The 23,338-nt window shown below is 45.3% G+C and overlaps 1 protein-coding gene across 1 annotated transcript; it reads right to left on the bottom strand.

Annotated features, from left to right (window-relative positions):
* Window positions 1-303: 303 nt before the first annotated feature.
* Window positions 304-23,056, bottom strand: LIPG (lipase G, endothelial type). The gene is made up of 10 exons (XM_063293180.1): window positions 22,510-23,056; window positions 18,206-18,402; window positions 15,113-15,292; window positions 13,769-13,880; window positions 11,132-11,356; window positions 8,112-8,354; window positions 6,297-6,417; window positions 5,696-5,914; window positions 1,827-1,931; window positions 304-680 (listed from the first exon to the last, which is right to left on the bottom strand). Exons 1-10 carry the CDS (start codon window positions 23,054-23,056, stop codon window positions 659-661), a joined length of 1,971 nt encoding a protein of 656 aa, XP_063149250.1. The 3' UTR covers window positions 304-658.
* Between the last annotated feature and the right edge of the window lie 282 nt (window positions 23,057-23,338).

Raw genomic sequence — 23,338 nt, forward strand, 5'->3', positions numbered from 1 at the left:
ACTTGCAGAGAAGCTGAAAAAACCATTGCTTTAATGCTAAGTAGAGGGATACACTTCTTCCCCATCATTTTTGAAGTGTGCACTGAATACTCTATACCAGTGTTTCTCAATCTTGGCAGTGCTAAGATGGGGAATCTGGGAGTTGAAGTCCACACATCTTAACGTTGCCAAGATTGAGGAGCAGCGCTGTAGGTATATCATACGACTTGATCTGTCTGCATTCACATCAATCATGGTGTTGCAATAACGTGCAATCTGTTTTTACTGAGCATGTAAGGCATGAGAGGCATAGGCAGGATGCGACCCAAACCACGCTGAAGGCAAGCTGGCATAGGCACAAACAAACCAGAAAGGCTCTCAGAAAAGAGGCCAGTTTAGTAACAGGTGGGTTTTACCCCCTCCCAATAAATTATTCTTTTAAAAAGTAGAAGCCATAAATATAGGAAGTCTCTGAATTAACATTCACACTGAGATAGTTCTTAGCCACCCAGTATATCCATCTTTAAACTACAAGCTCTTGCAAGTGCTGACAAGTGAGGAAGCCAATGGAAAAGGTCTGCGGAAACATGTTTTGGTCTTTTGTCTTTCTTTGCAGCAAATGCCTTTTCCAGATGGGTTGGTCCCTGATGAATCCAGGAGGCTTCCCCAGGAGGACATTTCAATGCAGATTTGATCCTGTTCTAAGAAGGGAAGAGAAAAACAAAGAACAAGATTTAAGGGGCTCAAATAGAGGTCTTACGTGCTTCAACAATAATTTAAGATTTACTGGCCAAAAAGAGAGAAGAAAAAAGAAAAAAACCACCCTATGAAGATTTGTGGGGGGAGGTCAAGTTGCTGTCCCAGGCAGCTTGTGGGATGTGTAATTTGACTAATGGGCACTGAACCACAAATGTTTGTGGAGAACCACTGATGGAGGCTTCCAGGCACCACAACGTTAAATCTGCTTTGCAGTGAAAGTGTGTCAGGGCAAAATGTGCTGAGCAAAATGTCCTGTTTACCTAGGGACAGTCCAGAGGTCTCTTAGAGCAAACATGAAGAAGCAACTTATGTCACCATGGCATTCAGAAACCAAAGTTGCACCTTTCCCATGCATTCAACACCTATTCAAAGCTGACATAAAATTCAAGTTAAAAGGAGCCCCACTGACATTGCTCCAGATGAGCTGATTTTTATTTTCTTCCATGGGGTCGTAATTTCAGGATGCTGCAGGTTAAGGAGACTGGGACCTTGTTTTCAGGAGGTCTCAGCCTGATCCTCGGCAGCCTCCAATCAAAGCAGGATATCAGCCTGCTGGCCACATCAGTCCCAGGGGAAGTTAAAAAAGTCAAGGTGGCACCCCTGTGATCAAAACCTTGCCCTTTAATTTTTACATACAAGGCAGAGCTTTGTACATTTGCAGCTACTTGACTTCTTTGACCACCACTACAGATGCCCCTGCCCCCATCTCCCAATTTGCAGTCTTCAGATGCCCACAGAATGCCCCAGCGTGGTTAACAGCAGCATCTTTGGACCTGGGATTTGATTTGATTCCCTCCTTCTCCTTCTCCATCTCCTCTTCCCTCCCTCCTTTTTTGCATTTTTGAGGCGTTAAGGTGTTTAAGGGACACACTGAGTAGTCTAACCTTTGGAGAAGTTTTGGGTACCCATTGCATCCTTCCAAGCCTTCCCAAATCAGGCAGTTTCCTATTGTTGTAGTGTTAAGGGATAACCCTGCTCAATGGAAACAGATTTGGGGGAAAAGTTGTTTTCTCTGAAAGACAATCAGATAACCCCTCCTGCCACCTCTAATGAAAGCAATTAAATTCTGGATTGGCATCAAGACTTACATTGTTCTGTTCCATTTTTGCCACCCTTCTCGGCATTTTACAAACCAGAGTTCTTGGCCAGGAGATATGTTGGTCCTCTCAGGGTCTTCTGCACAAAACACAAGCCTGAAAACATCAAAACAAAAGGCATTTTAAGCTATATGGTACAGAAGGACTTTTAAATGGAAAGTAATACCAAGCCATCTGTTCAAATTTCTGTAACAGTTATCTGACAAAACTGTTAATTCCCAGATCAGTGTTTCTCAACCTTGGCAACTTTTTGACGTGTGAACTTCATCTCCCAGAATTCCCCAGCCAGCATACTGGCTGGGAAGTGTGGGAGTTGAAGTCCACACATCTTGAAGTTGCTAAGGTTGAAAAACCCTGTCCTAGAGATATGGTTTTATGACATCTTCCTTAGGGAACCTGGCCTGGCACCAACTTCATTATTACTCCCTTGCCAGGCAAGGTTTTTTTATTCTCCTAAATATTACAGTATATTTAATATCTTACTTTCATGTTACAACAGAATGTCCACCACCCATGCTTTTATTGCTTTTATCATGTATCAATATTGCTGTTCGAACATTTTCAGATTGATTTCAGACACAGGTAAGCTGCCCTGAGAGGAACTGTTTTGAAGGGCAGTATATACATTTTTAAAAAAATAAATGCGTGAATAAAGGTAAAGGTAAAGGTTTCCCTTGACGTAAAGTCCAGTCGAGTCCGACTCTAGGGGGCGGTGCTCATCTCCGTTTCAAAGCCTTGGAGCCGGCGTTGTCCATAGGACACTTCCGGGTCATGTGGCCGGCATGACTCACGGAACGCCGTTACCTTCCCGCCGAAGCGGTACCAATTAATCTACTCACATTTGCATGTTTTCGAACTGCTTGGTGTGCAGAAGCTGGGACGAGCAACGGGAGCTCACCCCGCCGCGCGGTATATACATTTTTAAAAAAATAAATGCGTGAATATTTGTTTAAAAATGATGCACACATTTTGGATTCTGCCTGTCTCTGTCCAGCAGAAACCAGAAAATGAAACCATGTCTTGTTCTTAGTTGGCCACTGACTATATTCTCCATACCTCAGGACCGTTTGCTGCTAAGCCAGCTGTACCTATGATAAGCAGATGTGCAAAGTGGTTCTTAGCCATGAGGCAGAGATGACTCTGTTTACTTAGATTTGTATCCTGCCTTTTCATTCAGAAGCTCATGACAGCATATACAGCAGCAGTACTGGAAGTAGATGGGACTGAGAGTGTGTGATTGGCCCACCCAATGAGCTTCCATGGGTGAAAGGGGACCAGGACCTCAGTCTCCTCACTCCTAGTCCAGCACCTTTACCACCAGACCACACTGGTTCTGGAGCCCAGAGAGAGGGACTGACTCAAAGTCAGGGACCAGAACCAGGGTCTCCTTGTTCCTAGTCCAACACCTCAGCAGCTCAACAGAGAGTCAGTTTGGCCTAATGGTTAAGGTTCTGGGCTAGAAACCAGGAGTCTGTAAGTTCTAGTCTTGCCTTAGGCATGAAAGCCAGCTGGGTGACCTTGGGCCAGTCACTTTCTCTCAGCCCAACTCAGTGCAATGTAGTCCAGCCTCCTCGTGGTGCACCCCAGGCAACTTGACTTGTCACAGCTAAACAGTCTATACATCTGGCTGCTGGACCTCACAAAGATTTCCCAGCAAGAAAAGCAGCATGCACACAGAACTACTACGCCATACGATTAAAAAACAAAAAACCACTTCACAGCTACTCCATACTGGCTCCTTCTACAGTTGCACACAGAGTCGTGGTTCCTCTGAATGTCCAATTTTGCAAGCACACAGGAGATCAGCAGCATCCTTCACTCCTACTGGGGAGTCTTTGAGGAATGTCTCCCCAGACATGGTGGGAGTGAAATACTTGAATCTACTCCAGGTTAGTAAAGTAGCTCCTACATGCATGGAATGTGGGCCTGGATAAGGATCACTTGACTACACATAGGGGCTATTTGATAGCAATAGACTGCAGTCTTCTGATTCATTGACCTTCATGTGACTCCAGAAAGCAGAAGATGAAAATACATACTGGGTAGGTAAATACAGAGTTTTAAAGTCAAGCACACAAAGATACACAGAGGGAGCTGTTCTCTGTATCATCCATGTTTACTTAGACTGATACTTTCTACAAGCACATCTTTCAAACCTATTGTCACGAAGAACCCAAAAGATTCCTCTTAGATTGGGGACTGGTTTAAATTATATTTATAAAAAGACAGCAGATAACTAGACGGTTTCTCTTAAATTAATTTTCCACCTTGTTAAAGGCTCTTCTACTGCACCCTTGAGTTAATATGTAAAGATGCTGTTTAGGATAAGGTATTGTTCAGGTCTCTTGTTGGTAACTGTAGTCCTACTCCTGAAAGCAATTTTAATGCATAACCTGAACATGAAACCCAACTGAATTACTCCAGACTATGAGTATTCAAAACTAAAACAGCAGCTGGCATGAAATCACTGCTTCTTCTACATCATTGCCCTACCTTCCCCCTTCAAATCCCATTCTTAGCACTTTATTTCACCTGATTTTCATTTCTTTAAAAAACGGTTGCTTCGATTTTTGAAAAAGGAATACTGCAAAGCAAAGTATATTCCTTTCCAGCATTCCTTTTCTCCCAATAAAATTTGGCTCCACAGATTCCCCCTAAGCATTCTCCGAAAATAAAAATGATGGGAGAATTGTGGTTCTGTATTTTGTTTGGAAGGGTGCCCACCAGCTCAGACATAAAGACAGGCTTAAACCAGGGCTATCAACTGCATCTTGGGAGACCATAAGCAGGTAGCCAGGAGAAAAGTTACCACGTTGTTGTTGTTTAGAGAATCAGCCACTTCCAACTCTCCATGCCCTGATGGGGATCATTTTGCCAGGACTGTCAGTTATAATTTGCTTTATGTTCTTAGAAGCTCTGTTTGTGTCATCTGCGATAGTACCTACGCATCTTGTCTTCTCTCAGCCTTTTTTTCAATTGCCTTCCGTTTTTACAAGCATTAGAGCAGTGTTTCTCAACCTTGGCAGCTTGAGATGTGTGGACTTCAACTCCCAGAATTCCCCAGCCAGCATGGCTGGCTGGGGAATTCTGGGAGTTGAAGTCCACACATCTTAAAGTTGCTGAGTTTGAGAAACACTGCATTAGAGTCTTTTCCAATTATTCTTGCCTATACATTAAATCTCTGAAAATTTATCATACCAGTTTACCATCTGAAAAAAGCTTGCTTCGTGGTTGGCCACACCTACTAGGGCAGCATTTTGCAAAGAGGCAAGCCCCTATGGCAGCCATTTTGTGAGATCACCCTCAACAGTTGAAAACTTCACGTATACCCATTACACCAAAAGACTTACCTTGTTCTGCTAAATCAATGCTTCTTTCTTTCTTTTATTTTTTGCCAGAGCTAGGAAAAATACCTTGCCCATATGTTTGTGGGTTTTCACAAGGCAAGTAAGTACTCAGAGATTGGGTAGAGGCTGCAGTTCCAAGTAAACTTGAAGATTCTTGGTTGTCAGAATGCCTCTTGTTCTGACTATTTTGATTTTTTGGAACAGTATTGTAGAAATGGAGTTAAGTCATGGCTTGATTAAAATTGATGGTGCTTTCAGTATAACATATGAAGTCTAGATTGCAACAAAGCACTTTGTGTGCACATGGGTGTGCGTGCATGCATGCACATGTGAATTGCTTAGTTGAAGCTGAGCACCCCTTCCCTGTCTCATAGGAATGGCCCTCCAGTATTTTCAACTCTAATTGCAGCATGTCCAGCCAGCTTGGCCAATAGAAAAGATGCTGGGACTTTACACCACCACCATCCAGAGGGCCACACACTCCCCACAGGTGATCTTTCAGCAAGCACTTACTTCCGCTGAGTTTCGCCAGACTTCACACGGATGCGTCTGATTTGCAGTTCTTTGGATGAGGTGTCAGGCTTAGACCAGTAATTTTTCACTTTTCTCCAAAAGCTGTACCAGGACTGAGAAGACATTTCCCAAGTGAGCTTGATCTTTAGAATATCACTCACATCTTCTTCTGTGTAGACAAGGAAGGTGTTCGTATAGTTCAGGCCGATCTGCTCAGACCTGAAAATGAGGCAAAAGTTGGGCAAATGTTCATTCAGAAAGAGCAGGGACAGGGACCCACCAGCACAGTTTTGCTCAGCCTTGCTCCAAAGGGAAAAACAGAGTTCAAAGCCCCACAGGTTCCAAGAGTCAATCTGACGAGATAGATTAGACCCACAGACTGGAAGTTCCCAACCCTTGTTTTAAGCCACAGGCACTAAGACATGCTGTGTAGGATCACAAAGAAGTTAAGAACTTTTCTGAACCACTCTCCTCTTTAAAACAAGGAGGCCCACCCACTGTTCCTAGGACAGAGTTAGGGGAGCAAAGCATGGAAGTAGACTTTTTGGAAAACAATGTCAACTTTAAAGAGAAAGACTGATATCCCAAATTCCCCACTTACATTTCCAGAGGAAGAGGTTGGGAATCCCCATTGGTTCCATGGAATGTCACAGAAAAAGCTGGTTCTGTTTTTCCCAGACTCTTATAGCTGAAGACGTGTATCTTCAACTGATAGTGGAAAACTGAGGAAAGACAGGGGGAGTCACTTCATGCCAAGCCAAAATTAGAGTTGCAAATCTTTTGTAAATAAATAGGCATGGCTTGCAAGGTGAGGGCCAACTGGCAGAGGATCTGATTGCCAAGTGTGCTGTTGGGACCCCAAACTAGAAGACAGGGAATCGGAAAAGCAGTAGGGGGTGGGTGATGGATCCCCCATTGCACAAAAGAGAAAGAAGACAGCTTCCTTTGGTCTCCTGCAAAAACTCAGCTCTTGCACACAAGCAAATTAATTGTACTGGGGCAGAGTTCCAGACTGCTGGGGAAAGGAGGGTGCTCTGTTGCGTGATAGATTTGTGACTTTTGCCTGCAAAGGCAGCTACTTGCAGCAGAACAGCAGATCCTCCAGTTCTTTTTTTTTTTGCTTCAAGCTAGTTGCCAAGATCCTCCCAGGTCTTCCACCATTTTCTCAGTCTTTGATGTAACAGAGCTAACATAAACGCAGCTCACTGTGATAAGGCATTATTCAACTCATATTTAGTTTGTTGTATCTCCCTATATAGCTGGCAATAGTACATCTGGCCATCTGTTTCCAAAGAATTTTTAAGTTATCTTTCAAATTACTGTCATGCACGTTTTATTATTTTTTCTTATACAATGCATGTCCAATGATATGACCATGATATATACCCTCTCTCTCAGGTCCAGAGCCTCTGTATATATGATATATATCCAATTATATATTAGCTTTATAACCCCCCCCATTTAAAAATTAAAGAACTAGCCTGACATCTAATCTCTGCACTGGTTTTGCTGTTACAAGTAGTATCTTTGTTTAGCGACTGCCTTGTTTAGCAACCGTTTACAGTTACAACAGAGATGGAAAAGTAACTTTATGACCAATCCTCACATTTATGACTTTCACAGGTCTGTAAAGCAAAGGAAAGCTGAAGGAAGATCATGAGCACAGTCATGGTTTCACTTAGTGACCACTTCGCTTAACAACCAAGTTGCCGGTCCCAATTGCAGTTGCTAAATGAGGACTATCTGTATTTTTTTAAAAAAATCCTCAATAGATGTCCTTAAATTCAGGCTTTCAGAAGGAACCAGTAGATTGGCTGTTATCTGAACATTTAGGGAGTTGTTTTCAGTCACTAATCTAAAGATTTATGTCAGATTAGCTGCTACTGGACCTACTCTGATTCAGAAAAAGGGTGAGCAAGAATGTAAACAATAAAACTGAAATATTTAACTTTTAAGCATTCTGTGACAATCAAATAAGAGAACCAGTTTCACATAGAGGTTAAGGCACCAGCCTAGAAACCAGGAGACCCTGAGTTCTAGTCCTGCCTTGGGCACGAAGCCAGCTGGGTGACCCTGGGCCAGTCAAGCTCTCTCAGCCCTAGGAAGGCAGCAATGGCAAACCACTTCTGAAAAACCTTGCCAAGAAAACTGCAGGGACTTGTCCAGGCAGTCTCCGAGAATTGGATAGGATTGAGCAGATAAAAAAACACAAAACAGTTAAATGCTGCTGCAGTGACTTCAAGCGTGGGTTCTCAGATGCTGGTCCCCAACTCCCATCCTCCTCTCCCAGCAGGGCCACAGATTATGGGAGCTGTGGTCCAACGACATCTAGGGACCCACATCAGGGACACTCCAACACTGGCAAAGGCCCTTCATTCAGGAGGAGGAGGAGAAGTAGCAATAGTTGTCGTCTTACCCTTGAAAGGCATGCCTGCCCTTGTCTTCAGATACATCTTGCTGTTCCGTTTGTTCCTCATTTTCTTGGTGTTGTATCCGATGCTGCTGCAACGATTCTTTCGACAGCTCAAACAGATGCCCTTTTTGAAGCGTCCCGAGTCCGTGCACTGGAAGGCAAAGCTCTGCTTGTCCTTGTTCACAAGCGAGTCCACAAAGAGGTGCACCGACCGTTCGTGTTCACACATCACGAGCTCCCCAATCTCTAGATGGGTAGATGGGCCACAGGCAATCATTGTAAAGCAAAAACACCCTTTTCGCATTCTCCTGCTCAACGGAGGAGAAAATCCACATGTGCAGCAAGATTTATGGTTCTTGGTGGCTTTTAGAGTTCAGCACGAGCCAAACTTGGCCAGGAACCAGGCAGGCTGGTAGCCAAGAATCTTGCCGTGCAACCCAAAGGACACACATATCATTTAAATAACAAGAACGATGCAGGATCGTTGGAATCATTTCATAAACTGAAATAGCTTTGCATTTTAAATAGGAAGGCATGAGTTTTCCAGATGATTGCCCATTATCACAAAGCCTCAAATTCATTAGCCAAGCGGCTCCACGGGCATATTTTCCTTTCATATTGCCATGAGTGAGAATCCCAAGAAAGATGTTTGAAGTTTAAATGACTGCTTTGCATTTATGAAGTGTTCTTTGTAGTTTAAAGTCCTTCCAGAGCATTTTCTAAGTGAAACCCTTAAACATAGCCCTTCCTAGCCTGGCTCCTTCCAGAATTTGGGGGCTACCAATCCCATAATGCCTCCCAGCAGCAGGGCCTTTGATCATACTGCCCAGTGGTTATGGGAACCAAACTCAGCAGCAGCCGTGTGGGAGGGTCAAAATCAGCAAGATGGCACACAGAGCATTGCGTCGTTGTCATTGCCATCGCATTCTGTCTGCTGTCTTGCTGATTTTGGCCCCCCTCCCCATCACCAGCAGATGTCACTGGTTGCAGTACAACATATCAGGAGGTGGCTGTTTTAAAACGACCCTGAAATATAAGTCAGTTTTGATACCTCCATACTGAAGTAGGAGGCCTAAAGCCATCTAGTCTATTCATTATAAAGAAAAGATGCATGGCAGCATTTTTCTTTTTAGAAGGCAGGCTCCCCAAAATGGTTTAAGATGATTTTATTAATATTTAGCAGTGTGTTATCCTGTTCTAATGCTCGCAAGAATCCTGTATGGAAAGAAAGGCCAAAGATGTAGAATTTGTATTGAATTTTGTCTTGGCGACTGTTTGAAATAGTCCCTCAGTAGTTATGTCCACAAAACATGGTTCATCAAATCAGGAAAATACAGTGCCTACCAAAGCATTTCCATCATATCCCAAGCTTGTTTGGTGCTAACTTAGGTTAGCGAAGGTGCACACATGGGTGTCTTTGCATGTTGTACAAACACCACCTGGTCAGTTTCTAATGTATTGTCTTCTGCAAGGAGTGGCATCTAAATTAGGCAATTAGGCAGAACTGCTTCTGGCAAAAATTAATCACAATAAGGACTATGAAAGTATCAACTCCTTGCTTGGAAATCAGTATTCTTTCATCAAAGCTGTAAAGCCCAGAGAATCACCACAGCAACAGAGACAGGGATTTTCAAATTTTGAGAAGCCACAGCCTACTCACATTTTGAATAGGATGGGCTTTTCTCCTCACAAATTCATGAAACTGTTCTAAATAATACAATTTAACTCAAGTTAAATTGAGAAATGCAGTGGTTTTGGAATGGAAGAATGAGAGAGAAAAAAAATCTTCCACATAAAGAATTCCCTTTGAGTTGGATGTCCTTTCTTGATAATAAAAGGTTAGAAAATGTGGTCTTGGTTGCTATACTTGGAGAACTGAAGACATTTGGAGAAATGGCTTGATATGCTGAAAATATAAAGTGCTTGGACAATGCTTTGCCTTACTTAACTTTTTTTCCTCTTTGCCCCTTTTTATTTATTTTATTTATGTACTGCCAGACTCCATGTGGATTCATGGCAGTGATAAGTATTTATATTAATATAAAATATATTTTATCAGAAGTTATATTTATATCATCTTTAATGCTGTTGATACGGTACTGGAAAGCTTTACTAGTTAAAAGACACCAGCTGCAAGCCTAAACTTGGTAGCCACACGTCTACTTAGAACTGGGTTAATCAGTTTAGTGTTGGGCCCAGAGACTTACTAAATTAAACAGGCATCGTTACGTATAAGAATTTGGGAGAATTTTCAACCACAGTTATGCCCGTCGAGTTCTATTTAAAACAAAACAGTAGAAATTTATTTTTTATTAGACGTTTAAGGCCCTATACATTCAATAGACAAGCTCACCTTGTCCTGCTCTGCCTAGGTAACCTGGCTGTCCAGAAACCCAATAACATAATTTGGTCAAGATCTGGGCTTATGTGCAAATGCCAATCCTGACACGTTCTGGGCCTTCCTTCCCAGCTTGTCCAAGCAAAGCAAGAAAAATGTGAGGTTTGGGCTTAATTGCAATTCATAAAACAATGCAATAACCAATTCGCCTAAACCAGACGAAATCAGCTAGATAACACTGCTGTATTGTGTGAACCCTGAAGATGAGTTAAACATATTGTGTGAATGTAGCCAATTAGTCCCTCTTAGATTAGCCTATCTCCTTGGGTTTTAGGAGGATAAAGTAGACAATCCATAGTACAGCCTCCACTCTGAGCCAAGTGGAGGACAGATGGATTATAAAATATCTATGCTGTAGATTGGGTTTATGCAGCTAAGCCCTCATATATCTTGTCTGAGACATCTGTTGAATATTTCAAGGCAGGGTAAACATTTGTACAATGACTGTTTCACTGATACGCTTGTTTGGTATCAGCTGTTACACTACCTTCCCCAGAGAAACGCTGTCCCATCTCGGAAGAAATTTCCATTTCCCCCTTGGAAATTATTCCAACATGGCAGACCTGTCCTCTGGGAAGCTCCTACCCACCAAAGCTCCCTCACAGACCAAGAACAGTCAACTCACCCCCTAAGGCAAGCGTTCCCAAGATGTCAGTAAGGCCACATCCTGGCTGGATGTCTCCTCCATTGGGGTAAATGTCGATGTGACCCACGGGCATTTGGATCCCAATGCTGATGCCCAGCGTTTCCCTCGTATATGTGTGCAAGACATCCACAAAATCAGCATCGTCAGGAGAGAGACGTCTGTTTGGATCGACTCCCTCAAACATCGGGCCAGCTGGATCCAAGCCTGGAGTATCCAAAGCAAGTGGTTAGTCCTTCACCACAATTGAAGATCATAGTTCTTCCAGAAGAACGTGGTTTGTACCTTATGAGAGGAATGGTTAGTCTAGGCCAGTGCCAGGGACAAACATGCTGGGGCCAAAATTCTTGACTCCTTTCCTGTGGTTTTTGTTTGTTTGTTCATTTGTTTAAAGTAATTTAGGGAGTTCTTTTCCTCACTTTTCTAGATTTGCAATAAACTTGTTCTAAACACACGCATTTCTCTTTGGCTCCTGCTGCAAAATGACCGGAAACTGGAATTTCTATCCTGTACTTTTCTTTCATGCTCAAGGTGATGTGATGATTGCAACAACAAGACAGTGAGGTGAGTTGGGCTGAGAGTGACTGGGCACAGCCAGGTGGCAACTTTAATGGGCATTCTTGAGTAGGCAGAAAAGTATGCCGCCATGGCTGGGGCCTGCAGTAGAAGCAGTGCTACTTCACAGGTTTAATGTGGGATAATTTCAGGGAAGCGATTGGTGTACTCCCTGGCTTCTTTTCCCCTCCTATTCTGGTCACCCACTGGCGAGAAGAGCATCCACCCGTTACTCCCTTGGACGTGTGGCAGGGCAGAGCTGGGAGACTCTGGAATTTCCTTTCTGATTCATCCTACACTCCCTTGGCCAGTCAGCTGGAATTGTTCTGTTTGCTTGTTTTAACACAGAAGAGTGACAGTCCTGGATGCAAATCTTCTCAACCACCATCACCTCCTTTTTCTCAATATTCAAAATTACTCCTGGGTTGCAGTAAGAGAAAGTTCAGCCACTGACAAACAGTCAGGATTTGTTTTGTTTCTTTGCTTGACATGAAAATATCAGTTTCCTGGGAGATCAATAGACTTGTGTCAATTTGTTCCCCCCTCCCCTCCCAATACTCTTGCTGATAGATCCACTCTATGCAAGGCAGGTGCCCAGTCTTTCTCCAGCCCAAGCCACAATGGACGTAGAGGGGAGTGCCCAATGACTGGAGGGAGAGGAGCGTGGTCCTGCAGGATAATGAAGGGGTCAGTGGGAGCTGAGAAGATCTGAGCCATTGACTGCAACTTCAATCACATCATTAACAAGGCATGGGGATTGTCTGTATGGCAGGATTTGTATCAGAAAAGAAAGGGGAGAACACCCCTTTAACAGTGGAATGACCAAGGACAACTCTAGGCTCCCTCTGCAGTGTGCTGGCAATGAGATGGAGGCGATGTTAGGAGGTCCCATCTCTTAAGATGATTCCAGGAGCATCCTTGTGCTGCTGTAAGTGGATGGGAGGATGAGCCCAAAGGCTGATCCAAAGCCACCCGCTGACTCAGTGGCTGACGGGGGACTGGGTCGTCCTGGATTACTTCAACCATTATGTTATGGTGGGTCTCATGGTTAGCATCCAAATTTGGGGAAGGGTACGTAGAACACGAAACTAACTTTCTGGGGCTGTATGGAGCCTATGGTGCCCCCTACATTGGCAAAACTAGTTTGCTGGTAGAGCTTTTATTTGGCCAAAAAGGAGCTATATTTCTTGCAAGCTCTGGTTTGTTATCTAATAGGACTTGCAGGCAAGATGGGAAATCTCAGAGGGAAAAAAGAAAATGGAAGAAGGTTTTCATTTATAAAAAGGCAGTTTTCATGCATCTTGCCTCAAAAGAGCGGCATATTTTCAGCAGTTCTAAGACCCACAAAAGGGAATCACACATAGCCTTGGGGCTTCAGGTTGTCTGGTTGAGGAACAGAGTTGTAGGTGAGGTCCTCCATGATATGTAAAGTTTGTGGAAAATATTATTGGCAAAATAAGATTATGGGTTTGTGCACACAGACAAGAGGACATATACATACTTATATGCACGCACACACAGAGCTGGGAAGAAAAGTTTCCCTGATGACCCCTTCCCCAAAAAGTTATTTTTCACATGGCAATTAAGCTTAAGGGAAGATTTCAGGCTGGAAATCTACTGCTAATGCCAATGAAAGCTTTTTTCTTGACCTTTCTCCTGTGTAATGAAGGCATCAGGGCACTGGAGGAGGGAAAAATGATGACATGGCAGAGAGAGAGAAGTGGTGGCAGAGACAGAAACAAGATGCACTCCTGTCCTCTGACTTCAGCCCCATCCACCACTAACCACTGCCTTGGCCAAACGGCAGCTCTACAATTACCCCCAAGGGCAGGCGACTGGTGTAGAAGGCAGAGAGCAAGATCAGGTTACCCAAAGCTATTTTGAGTGGAATGGGTCTGATTAATTACCTGAGGTTGCACACGCAGCATCAAGGTTTACTAGGTCTCTCAGGCTACAAAACCTCTTCTTGCATTGACGGGACATCTGGCAGTTGCAGGAAACAGGAGACAAACCACTGTAACGTTTTTTGGAAAGCAGAAGAAAGCCACCAGGCAGCCAGCTTACCTGTAATTCTTCCTATAGTCCCCCGGGCATAGTTTCCGGTGTAGCCAGCGATGTGGGCCCCGAGACTGTAGCCAATCAGATGGACATTCTGGAATTGGAAGTCCTCCTTCTCCTGCAACAGTTACAGGGTGAATGAGTCACTTGCTGCTGGGGAATAGCTATTAGAAGAAGCAGGAGGCAGGGGAGAGAAGGGCACAAGGGAAGACCAGGAGAAACTGCACCAAGATAATCATCCCTGGAATCCCTCCCTGGAAGAAATGATCATCTGCAGCAGCAACCATTTCAAAGGCAAGGAAGTCTCATCCCCAAGATTCAAGCTGGTTTTCTGTTTGAAATCCTGAGATTGCATGGGGCAATGAAAGTCCCTCATATTTTGCAACCTCCAGACCAGGGTTTCTCAACCAGGGTTCCATGGCGCCCTAGGGTTCCGCGAGAGGTCACTAGGGGTTCCCTGGGAGATTACAATTTATTTCAAAAATTATTTCAAATTCAGGCAACTTCACCTTAAAGAGGTAAGTTTCATTCTTTATTTTTAGTTTAAGAACACTGTTAATGCACAGTTACAGGCCTACACATGTGACAAATATAATACTTTTGTAACTTCTTGCCAGGCCTGCAACTAGGGTCTGTGTCACCCGGGGCAAACATGGATTCCACGCCCCCCCCCCCCATGAGTTGGTGAGGGAGGATTTTGCCATTTTGGCACCCCTCCCTGTGGCGCCCGGGGCACATGCCCCGCTTGTTCCCCCCCCCCAGTTGTGGCCCTGCTTCTGGCCTATCTTTGAGCCTGAACGTGCAGGGGTTCCCCGAGGACTGAAAAATATTTCAGGGGTTCCTCCAAGGTCAGTAGGTTGGCTGGCTGGGGAATTCTGGGAGTTGAAGTCCACCCGCCTGAAAGTTGCCAGGGTTGAGAAACACTGAAATAGAGGCAAGTATTTAAGATCTGTGAAATGATGTGTTTCCTACTCCCAAGTTTCCCCAAGCTTCACATTTCCAAATGACAGCTGGGGAATAACCAAATTAGGAAATAGATAGGTTAAGGAAAGGTGAAGCAATTAGGGAGCGACCGAGCACATCTGAGCAAGAGACCTGAGCCAGGTTGGCAGATACAAAAGGATGGAGCTTCTGTGCATTTCAGGTGGACTGAAGATATCCGGCATGTAATCAATCCCAATCGCTTCCTCCCCTCCCCTTTTTGGCATTCAGCCGGCTTTGTAATGCTGCTCCGACGAAGTCTTGCATGAGCAAGTTTGGCATTTCCAAGCATCAACTCGGTGCAAGTTTGGGCTGTCACTTCCTTGTACAATTTGCACTCTGAAATATTGATTAGCTTGTAAACTTTACCTGTAACCAGTCCAGCAGCTCTGCAAGTTCTTTTCCAACCAGCCTGGTGTTGTTCACAGAGGTGGGGTAGAGCTGCTGGGCAAGAGGAAGCCAGTCCACAACCACCACATTGGCCTCCTTCTCACGTTCCTGTAAAGCTGAGACGAGGGTGCCCATCCATTCTTCATACATGCCACCCATCTGGAAGAAGAATCAGGACATGGCTCCCTTCTAGTCCTAGGAGGATTGTAACAAGGGCTTGAAACACCAATAAATAGGTATTTTTTAATAGGAGGGATGCAGCTGTTCATACATTTGGGGAGTCATCCTGGAGAAGATTTGGCTTAAATGTTCCAAGCAGAAGGCCGAAGACTTGGATGACCAGAGGGTGTAAAGACTCCCCGAATTCCACGCAACTCCTGGTGACCACATGGGCAATCCATGTGGTTTCCTTGGCAACAGTGCACAAGGGATATCCCTTGCCTTCTTCCAGGAGGGTTATTTTCAGCTTTCCAATCTACACTGTATCTTAGGGATTTCCTACTAGTCTCCCTTCCAAATACTAAGCAAGCCTAACCTGGCTCAGCTTTGGTTTTGGTTTTATATCAGCCGAGGCCAGTTAGATGCAGCAACTTGCCATGGGCATAAACCTTGACAGTCCCACAGAAGAGATCTGCCATGGCTTTCCTCCAGGGTGTTTTCTCAACTACTTAGTTTAGGCTTCAGTCTTGGGGTTTTCTAGTGGTCTCCAACCCCAAAATTGATCAGGTTTGATCCTGATTGTTTCCTTCTAAATCAGCCAAGGCCAGTGACTTGCCACTTATCTCAAACTAGACTCTAACCCAGTGTTTCTTAACCTCAGCAACTTTAAGATGCGTGGACTTCAATTCCCAGAATTCCCCAGCCAGCATACCAGCTGAGGAATTCTGGGAGCTGAAGTTCACGCATCTTAAAGTTGCTGGGGTTGAGAAACACTGCTCTAACCAAACTATGAACTAGGACCCTCCCAGTTCAAATATGAATATGTCTTAACCCTGGATTATTTTTGGACAGGTTTCCGTACAATGGCATCTCCCTTGACCCCAGTGCCTATGCCCAGACCAGGGACAATACTAATTTGCCTTATTTGATTGTAAAAAAATTATAACACAAATTCAGATCTTCCACTGGTGGTTTACAAACTCTGAAAATCACATTATTAAAAAAAAACCCTTAAGGCTATTATTAAAATATACTGTTTCCCAAACTCAGAGCGGCATCCCGATTCCAGAGTTGGCCCTTCTTAATTTAAACTAGCAACAGCACATGAGGACCTGATCTAGACTGAGACCACCACACATGGATGGAGGGTGCTTAACACACACATACGCACCCCTCTACTTCCTCCGAAATTGCCTCCTCCACACACATGAATACAAGTTGTTGTTTTTAACTGCATTGGGACCAATCCATTTCTTTTCTTGTTTGGAGGGGAAGGATTTTGAAAAGCATGGAGCTCAGGGAGGAGATTTTTTAATTTTTAAAAAATTTATTTTCTATCCCACCTTTATTATTTTTATAAATAACTCATGGCGGTAAACATACCTAATACTCCTTCCTCCTCCTCTTTTCCCCACAACAACAACCCTGTGAGGTGGGTTGGGCTGAGAGAGGGGGACTGGCCCAAGGTCACCCAGCCGGCTTTCAGGCCTAAGGCGGGACTAAAACTCCCATACCACGCCTGATTGGCTCTTGGGCTGAGAGGGAGGGACTGGCCCAAGGTCACCCAGCTGGTTTTCAGGCCTAAGGCGGAACTAGAACTTACTGTCTCCCGGTTTCTAGCCCGGTGCCTTAACCACTAGGCCAAACTGGCTCTCTTAGTTTTCCTCAACTATACACGCTGGCCTCAACCCAGAAAGTTCTACCATGCTTGCATTAGTCAGTTAAAAAGAGAAAGGCAGCCCCAAGTTGGATATTTAGCGTATCCTGTAGTTCGGCCCTTAGAAGTTGCTCACTGTAATGATATGTGGGAATGACCTTGAGAGACGGGTGAAGAGACGCTGCCAAGGGAATGGTCAGATAAGAGACAGCTGAGCCTGCAGCTGCACAGTGGGTGGAGCAAGAGGCTCAGGGGGGACCCTCCCTAATTTCTTGGGCTGTAAAGGAGATGGTGGGAGAATTGTACTTTTAGATTTGGAAGATTGATGTAGCCTTATCAGGTAGACCAGACAGAAAACACAACCAGATAAGCTAATTCTATTTTATTGTAAAGCTACATTAACAAAATCTTGCAAGTCTGAAAGTACAAATCTCCCGCCATCTCCTTTACAGCCCAAGAAACTAGGGAGGGGCCCTTCTGAGCTTCTTGCCCCACCCACCGTCCAGCTGTGGGCTATGCTGCCTTTTATCTGACCATTCCCTAGGCAGCGTCTCTTCACCCTGCCTCTCAAGGTCATTCCTACATACCATTACACTAACTGCCTGTGTTTGAACTGCCAATTTGTCTGTCCATAAACTGATTTTTTCCCCTTTTTTTTGGGTGCTGGGGGGGAAGGACTCTGCCATCTTTTTCTTCCCAAAAGGCAGAAAAATTTCTGGGGATGATCCTATTACTCCCACACAGCAGGCTGCATATTACCAGGGCAAGCAGACAGGGACTGACTCGACCACTGATGGATTCCCAATTATCTTCAGAGGAGTCCATGGCTTTACAAAACCGAATACCTCCAGATGAATTGGGGTCACCACACTGAGACTTCCCCAGCCAGTCCTCCTCAGGAGAGTTCTGAGCAAGCTCCAACTTTTTTGTGGCTCTGGACCAATTGGACTCAATTCATAATCTGGTCTCTTCTTCTCTGCCTGCCATGTCATTGGCTGAATTAGACAGAGGCTCATCCAGAGGCAGCCTTGCAGATAATAGACTGATACATTTAAGTATGGTCTCACAGTCTAGGGTACTAGAAATGACCAAGCGTAGAAGGTACATTCCATCAAGAAAGATGGGCGGTTCAGAGCTGTATATAACTTGGGTTTAGATACAGCAATGCTGCCAAAAATTAGTTGCTGTAAATAATCACAACTTTAATTGGGGAGCTTGTCATGTGCCATGGAGCTCAGTAAAGTCCTTCTACTTACTGTCCATCCATGAATAATGAAGAAGCTTTTTGCAGAGACATTGAACTTGCAATCATCTAGGAGCTGGTCTTGGCCAACATGGAGATAGCAGCCAGCATCATCTGGGTCTGTGGTAGTACGAACAATGAATTTCACTTGCAGATCCTGAACTTTGGATGGTTCTTCTCTCAGCTTTAGCACTTGAGAAATGCTATCATCTGGAATAAAAATATTTAGAATTTAGTATCACTCATCTGTCAGTGATGTTGAACAAATACAGAATCTACCTTCCTAATGCAGTCACCCCACTTGGTGCCCTTGAAATGTGTTGGACTTCAACCCTCAGAACAGGAAGCTGAAACCCCATATCTGGAGAACATCAGGTTGGGAAAAGCTGACTTCATATTCAATAGCTATCAGTTGCTGGTAACTGATATACTCAGCACAGTTTCCCTTGTCCATTCTTTGAGAAAGTAGAAAGGCTTTTGCAGCTGAAACAGTCCTTTCCACATTTCATCTACTCCGGTCTGATGACTGTATCAAGTGTATCTACAAGAACTTCCTCTTCTCCACAAGCTGATTCAGTATGTATCTGGCAGCTTTTCAAACTATTAAAATGCTCTTGTGAGAACTCCCAGATGAGTCAAATGCAAAACCCACAGATAGAACTCAGCCACCACGGAATGACTTTGGCCAAATAATGTTTTGTTCTGAGGCAGTGGAGACCTGCCTCAAAGGCAAACAATACCGTATATCTTTTATCACACTAAGCCATTTTTATAACTGTAAAGCTTCTGGGTGCTAATTTTCCACACAAAACCAATCTGAGGCCAAGAATCCACCCAGACCAGAGAGGAAAACCAGCCCTGTAAAAATTCATATCATCCCCTCCCCTTTGGCCAATGGTCTCAAGACATCCCATTTTTATCCTCATATAACCGGCCAAGAATCTTGGGTTGAGATTGGGCCACAAAGCATGCTGTGTTGGCTGAACAGGAGGAGGAACTCAGACCCATCCCCCAGATAAAATAGAACATGGCTCATTCCACTAAATTCTCTCTCTGTCTCCTCTCTGCTCTTTGAACATCTGCTGCGCAAAGTCAGTTGGTTTTCAAAACGGTTGGAGAGATTTTCCACATCTTCTTGGCTGCAGCTGAAGTCCCAGATGCTTGCAAGTTGCAAAATGGGGACAAGGTGGATTCTAGCATGCACACTAAATAGAAGCTAGTTCTGGACTGATCCACTACCATTTTGCTTGAATTGTGACACTGCAGGTTGCCCACAGCTGCTCATCAATGGCTAAGAGAGATGTTGATGGGAGCCTATATATATTTTGTGGAAGTTCTCTGCTGTTACTGACTTCTCCTCTGGTGACCTTGAAGATTTCTGAAAGGGGCAGGAACATGTTCAGTGGGTTTTTAGACGGTTGTAACCCCACTGGTTCTGTAGGACAAAGGGGTGCAACTTTTCAAGGGGAACACAATATTTGGGGGGCAAGGGCCATGCTTTCACCTTGAGTGGTATGCTGTGGCTAAAAACAAGGGCATCAAGATTGCACAAAAAGTCTACAGGGAGCCGAGACTGCACAATCAAAGCCCTGTCCATTTTTAACGGTGTTGCATAACAGCATTTATGCAACTCATTTTCCTTGGTGACTGAATGAACCCATTTGCTGGGTTTGCATAATATCTGGAAACATAAATTAATAAAATGGGGTGTTAACCCTAACCAAGTTTAGCGTATTAGGGAACATGCTACATATTTAAGGAAGCCGGTTAATTGTGTTGTGCAAATACAGCCTATGGGTGTTCAGCAGAATGCCTGCTTGTTCAAAGTGCATCAAGTAAGACTCTGTGGGCATCCTCAGCATGCTGCCAAATGCACACTCCCAAATTGCATGCAGAATGTGTATATATTGGCTCCTGGGATACAACACACCAAAAGACATGCAGAAGGGAGGCAGAGTGCACAGAAGTGATTTTTTTGGGGAAAAAATGATTATATCTATAGTTATTGGTTTTATGATTCTCTTGTGAAATGCCATGCGTATATACAGTATGATTGGGTGCTATCTAAAGTCTCGAGGGATCACACTCTACACCAAATCCTGGTCTCTCAGAATGTTGATGGACCATCCCATTCATCTTTCAAAGCAAGCCACCTGCCCCTCCTATTCAGTTCTTTGCAGTGGGGAAAAAAATCTGCATTTGAAATAAAGCTCATTATCTTCTACCTTCATCATAGGCAGCTTGAGGAGAAAGCAGGCTATAATGAAGACTTGTATCTAATTAGGAAAATGCTAATTGATTATACTCAGTTCATTAGGAACACTCTTTCTACCCATGTAGACTTGCCTCTTGACCAATGGCCATCTTCCTACTTTTGAGCAAAAGTCAAGCTCAGCCTTTTTGTGAATTTGAGCCAAAGAAGCATCACATTTTGCCCATAAAAGGAGCAGAGGTAATACAGGTCTCTAAGTACAACTTGCTGCTGTGTAGTAGCAACATTAGAAACATTTCAGTTCAAGTTGCAAAGAGATAACAGAAGCTGAAACAGCAACATACAACTGCAATTAAGTGTTTATTACATTGCATAGAGTGGCAAGTGGATTTTTTCTTGCCTCCCTCCGGCTCACAACACACCCCTTGGAGTCATATAACCAGCTGAACAGCCCAGACCAGTGTTTCTCAACCTTGGCAATTTTAAGATGCATAGACTTCGACTCCCAGAATTCCCCAGCTGGCATCTTAAAGTTTGCCAAGTTAAGTCCATGCATCTTAAAGTTGCCAAGGTTGAGAAACACTGGTCTAGACTAAACTCACATCAGCAGAGACAGTATCTCCAAAGGGCACTTCTCCAGATTTCCCTCAAAATCCCAAGAGTACCGAGGCCAATAGAAGGGTTCACCAATGAAATAAGAAGCATGCTTGTGCCCTGAGGCAGCCCTTTGGGTATAGTTAAGCAATAGCTTAAATCAGTGCATGTCAAATAAAACCCCCAGGGAAGATCCATTGTGCTCAATTGGCAAAGGATTCCACCCTCATCTCAATATCTCAGAAGCTCAGCTTCATCTTAACCATGGTTTATGGAGTCATCCATATAATGTGTCACACAGCTTTGCTTTGGAGACAGTTAAGAGTGGAATTTGCTCAATCTACCAAGTCCTACGCAAGCAAGAATATTCAGGATTAGCGTGTGCCAGAAATCTGGCCCACATCTCTCCAAAATTCTGAATGAGACACTGCATTTGCCAATACCCATGTGCTTCTGAGGATGTGCAGAGAATGAATGAATGAATTCCAATGGAGAAAGAAAAACACCAGGAGAAGAACTTTCTCATCAGATAATTAAATTCAAGATGGGATTGTACCATAAGATGTTAATTTAAAAAATGAGGCATCAAAAATGGCTCGTTTTTCACTATTATGACATATTTATTTAATGCTACCTCCAAGCCAACAGAAACTGCATTTTTGCTGCACATTGAGCATCCCTCTTTTTACTTTTTCCATTGGAAATCATTCATTCGTTCATTCATTCAAAAGGGTAGTTGGGCTATCTTCTTCAACTCAGCTCTTTGAAATCGCGGATCTATTACCATAAATCAAGAGCTGGGTCAGCAAACGTCATCAAACAATTAACTAAAATAGGAGCACTGACAGAGTCTACATTCACTGAGAAAGCAGTCCTATCGTTCTGGTTCATGTCACAGCGTACAGTTTGCTTGGTTTCGTCAGCTCGTGAAGTATCCGCTCAATGGTGATTACTTCATGAAGCGTGGTTAGGCTGCGGCTTAGTGCAACGTGCAAACCCAGCCACTGCATTCAACGGCTCAGTCCCCGTGCAACAGATACGAGAATTGCCATCTTGCAGTCCCGTTTCTGCAATCCCGACAGCAAGTCAGCAAGGGTTTGGAGTGGAGACGAAGGGGGACCCAGGACTGTAAATGCACAGCAGGACACATCATTGCAAGCTCTCAAACCAAAACGTAAACATTTCCTCCCCAAAGTTTCAGATGGGCTTCGTTTCCATTTCTCCAGAGAAGCGGTTCCCGGGGAGGAGAAATGAGGCTCCGAGCAGGGCGATTTTACGCAACCGTTCTCCCGGCGATTCGTTTGCCTGATTATCAACCCCGGATTGAATCCTCACGTGCACCGCGCGCGCCGCTCCGCCACATTAGCAGCCGCCGACCGCTTTCCCCTCTCAACCCCTCCCTCTCCCCCTCCCCCAAAAGCAGCCCCCGTCGGGAAAAACTTCAAGTTCTGATCAAGTGGAGAAGAATCCACCGAAGTCTCTGCGCGCCGCGCCTTGCCTTCCCCTCCCACGCGCCCGGGCGCCTCGCGTGGGGCTCGCGACCCATTCGGAGGACACGCTAAGCGAGAGGCGAGGCGGGGTTCTGCCGCGACTGGGGAGCCCTCCCAATTGGCCGAGGTTGACCGAGTCCCCGCTCCAGCCCGGCCGGGCAGGGCATCTGAGGACTCTGGGGATCTTCCTCGCTGCGCGCACCCGCCGGCGCCGAGACCCCGCCGCTCTCCGGGGACGCGCGGCTCGCCCAAGGGCAAACCCCGGCAGGACCCCCAAACGCTGCATCCGGTCGCTCGGGGAGCTCCGCCGCCTCGCCCCGACCCCGCTCCGTCTCGGCGCCGCTGTACCTGTCCGGGGCTCCATCTCCGCTCTGGCGGCGGCGGCGGCGGCGGCGCTCCCGAGGCGCAGGAGGAGCGGCAGCAGGGACAGGAAAGCGCGCATCGTCCTTCTCCGCGCTCGGGCTTCGCCGGCGGCTGGGCTGCGGCTGCGGGGGCGGCGGGAGCCACCGAGCAACGGGCGCAGAGCGGGGCGAGAAACCGGAGAGGAGCGAGCCACGCGCGAGAGCATCCACCGGGGGGGGGGAGGAGGCGGTGGTGGAGCAGCAGCAGCCCAGCCAGCGGCGCCTCTTTGCTGGGACTGCAAAAGGAGGGGGTCCCTTCTAAATAGGCGAGGGGGCGCGTCACCTGACCCATGGCCAGAGGGGGACGGGACTCCGGAGGCTTCGGCTTCAGGGCGCTGATTGGTCACGCCTCCCTGACGTCGGGCGAAAGCCGGCCAAAAGTGTCAATGAAGCGGCGACACACCCACCTCGGGGAGGGGGAGCCGGACTGGGCTGGGCGCCGGGCGGCG

This window comes from Candoia aspera, chromosome 2, assembly GCF_035149785.1.
Source record: "Candoia aspera isolate rCanAsp1 chromosome 2, rCanAsp1.hap2, whole genome shotgun sequence".
NCBI classification, from domain to species: domain Eukaryota; kingdom Metazoa; phylum Chordata; class Lepidosauria; order Squamata; family Boidae; genus Candoia; species Candoia aspera.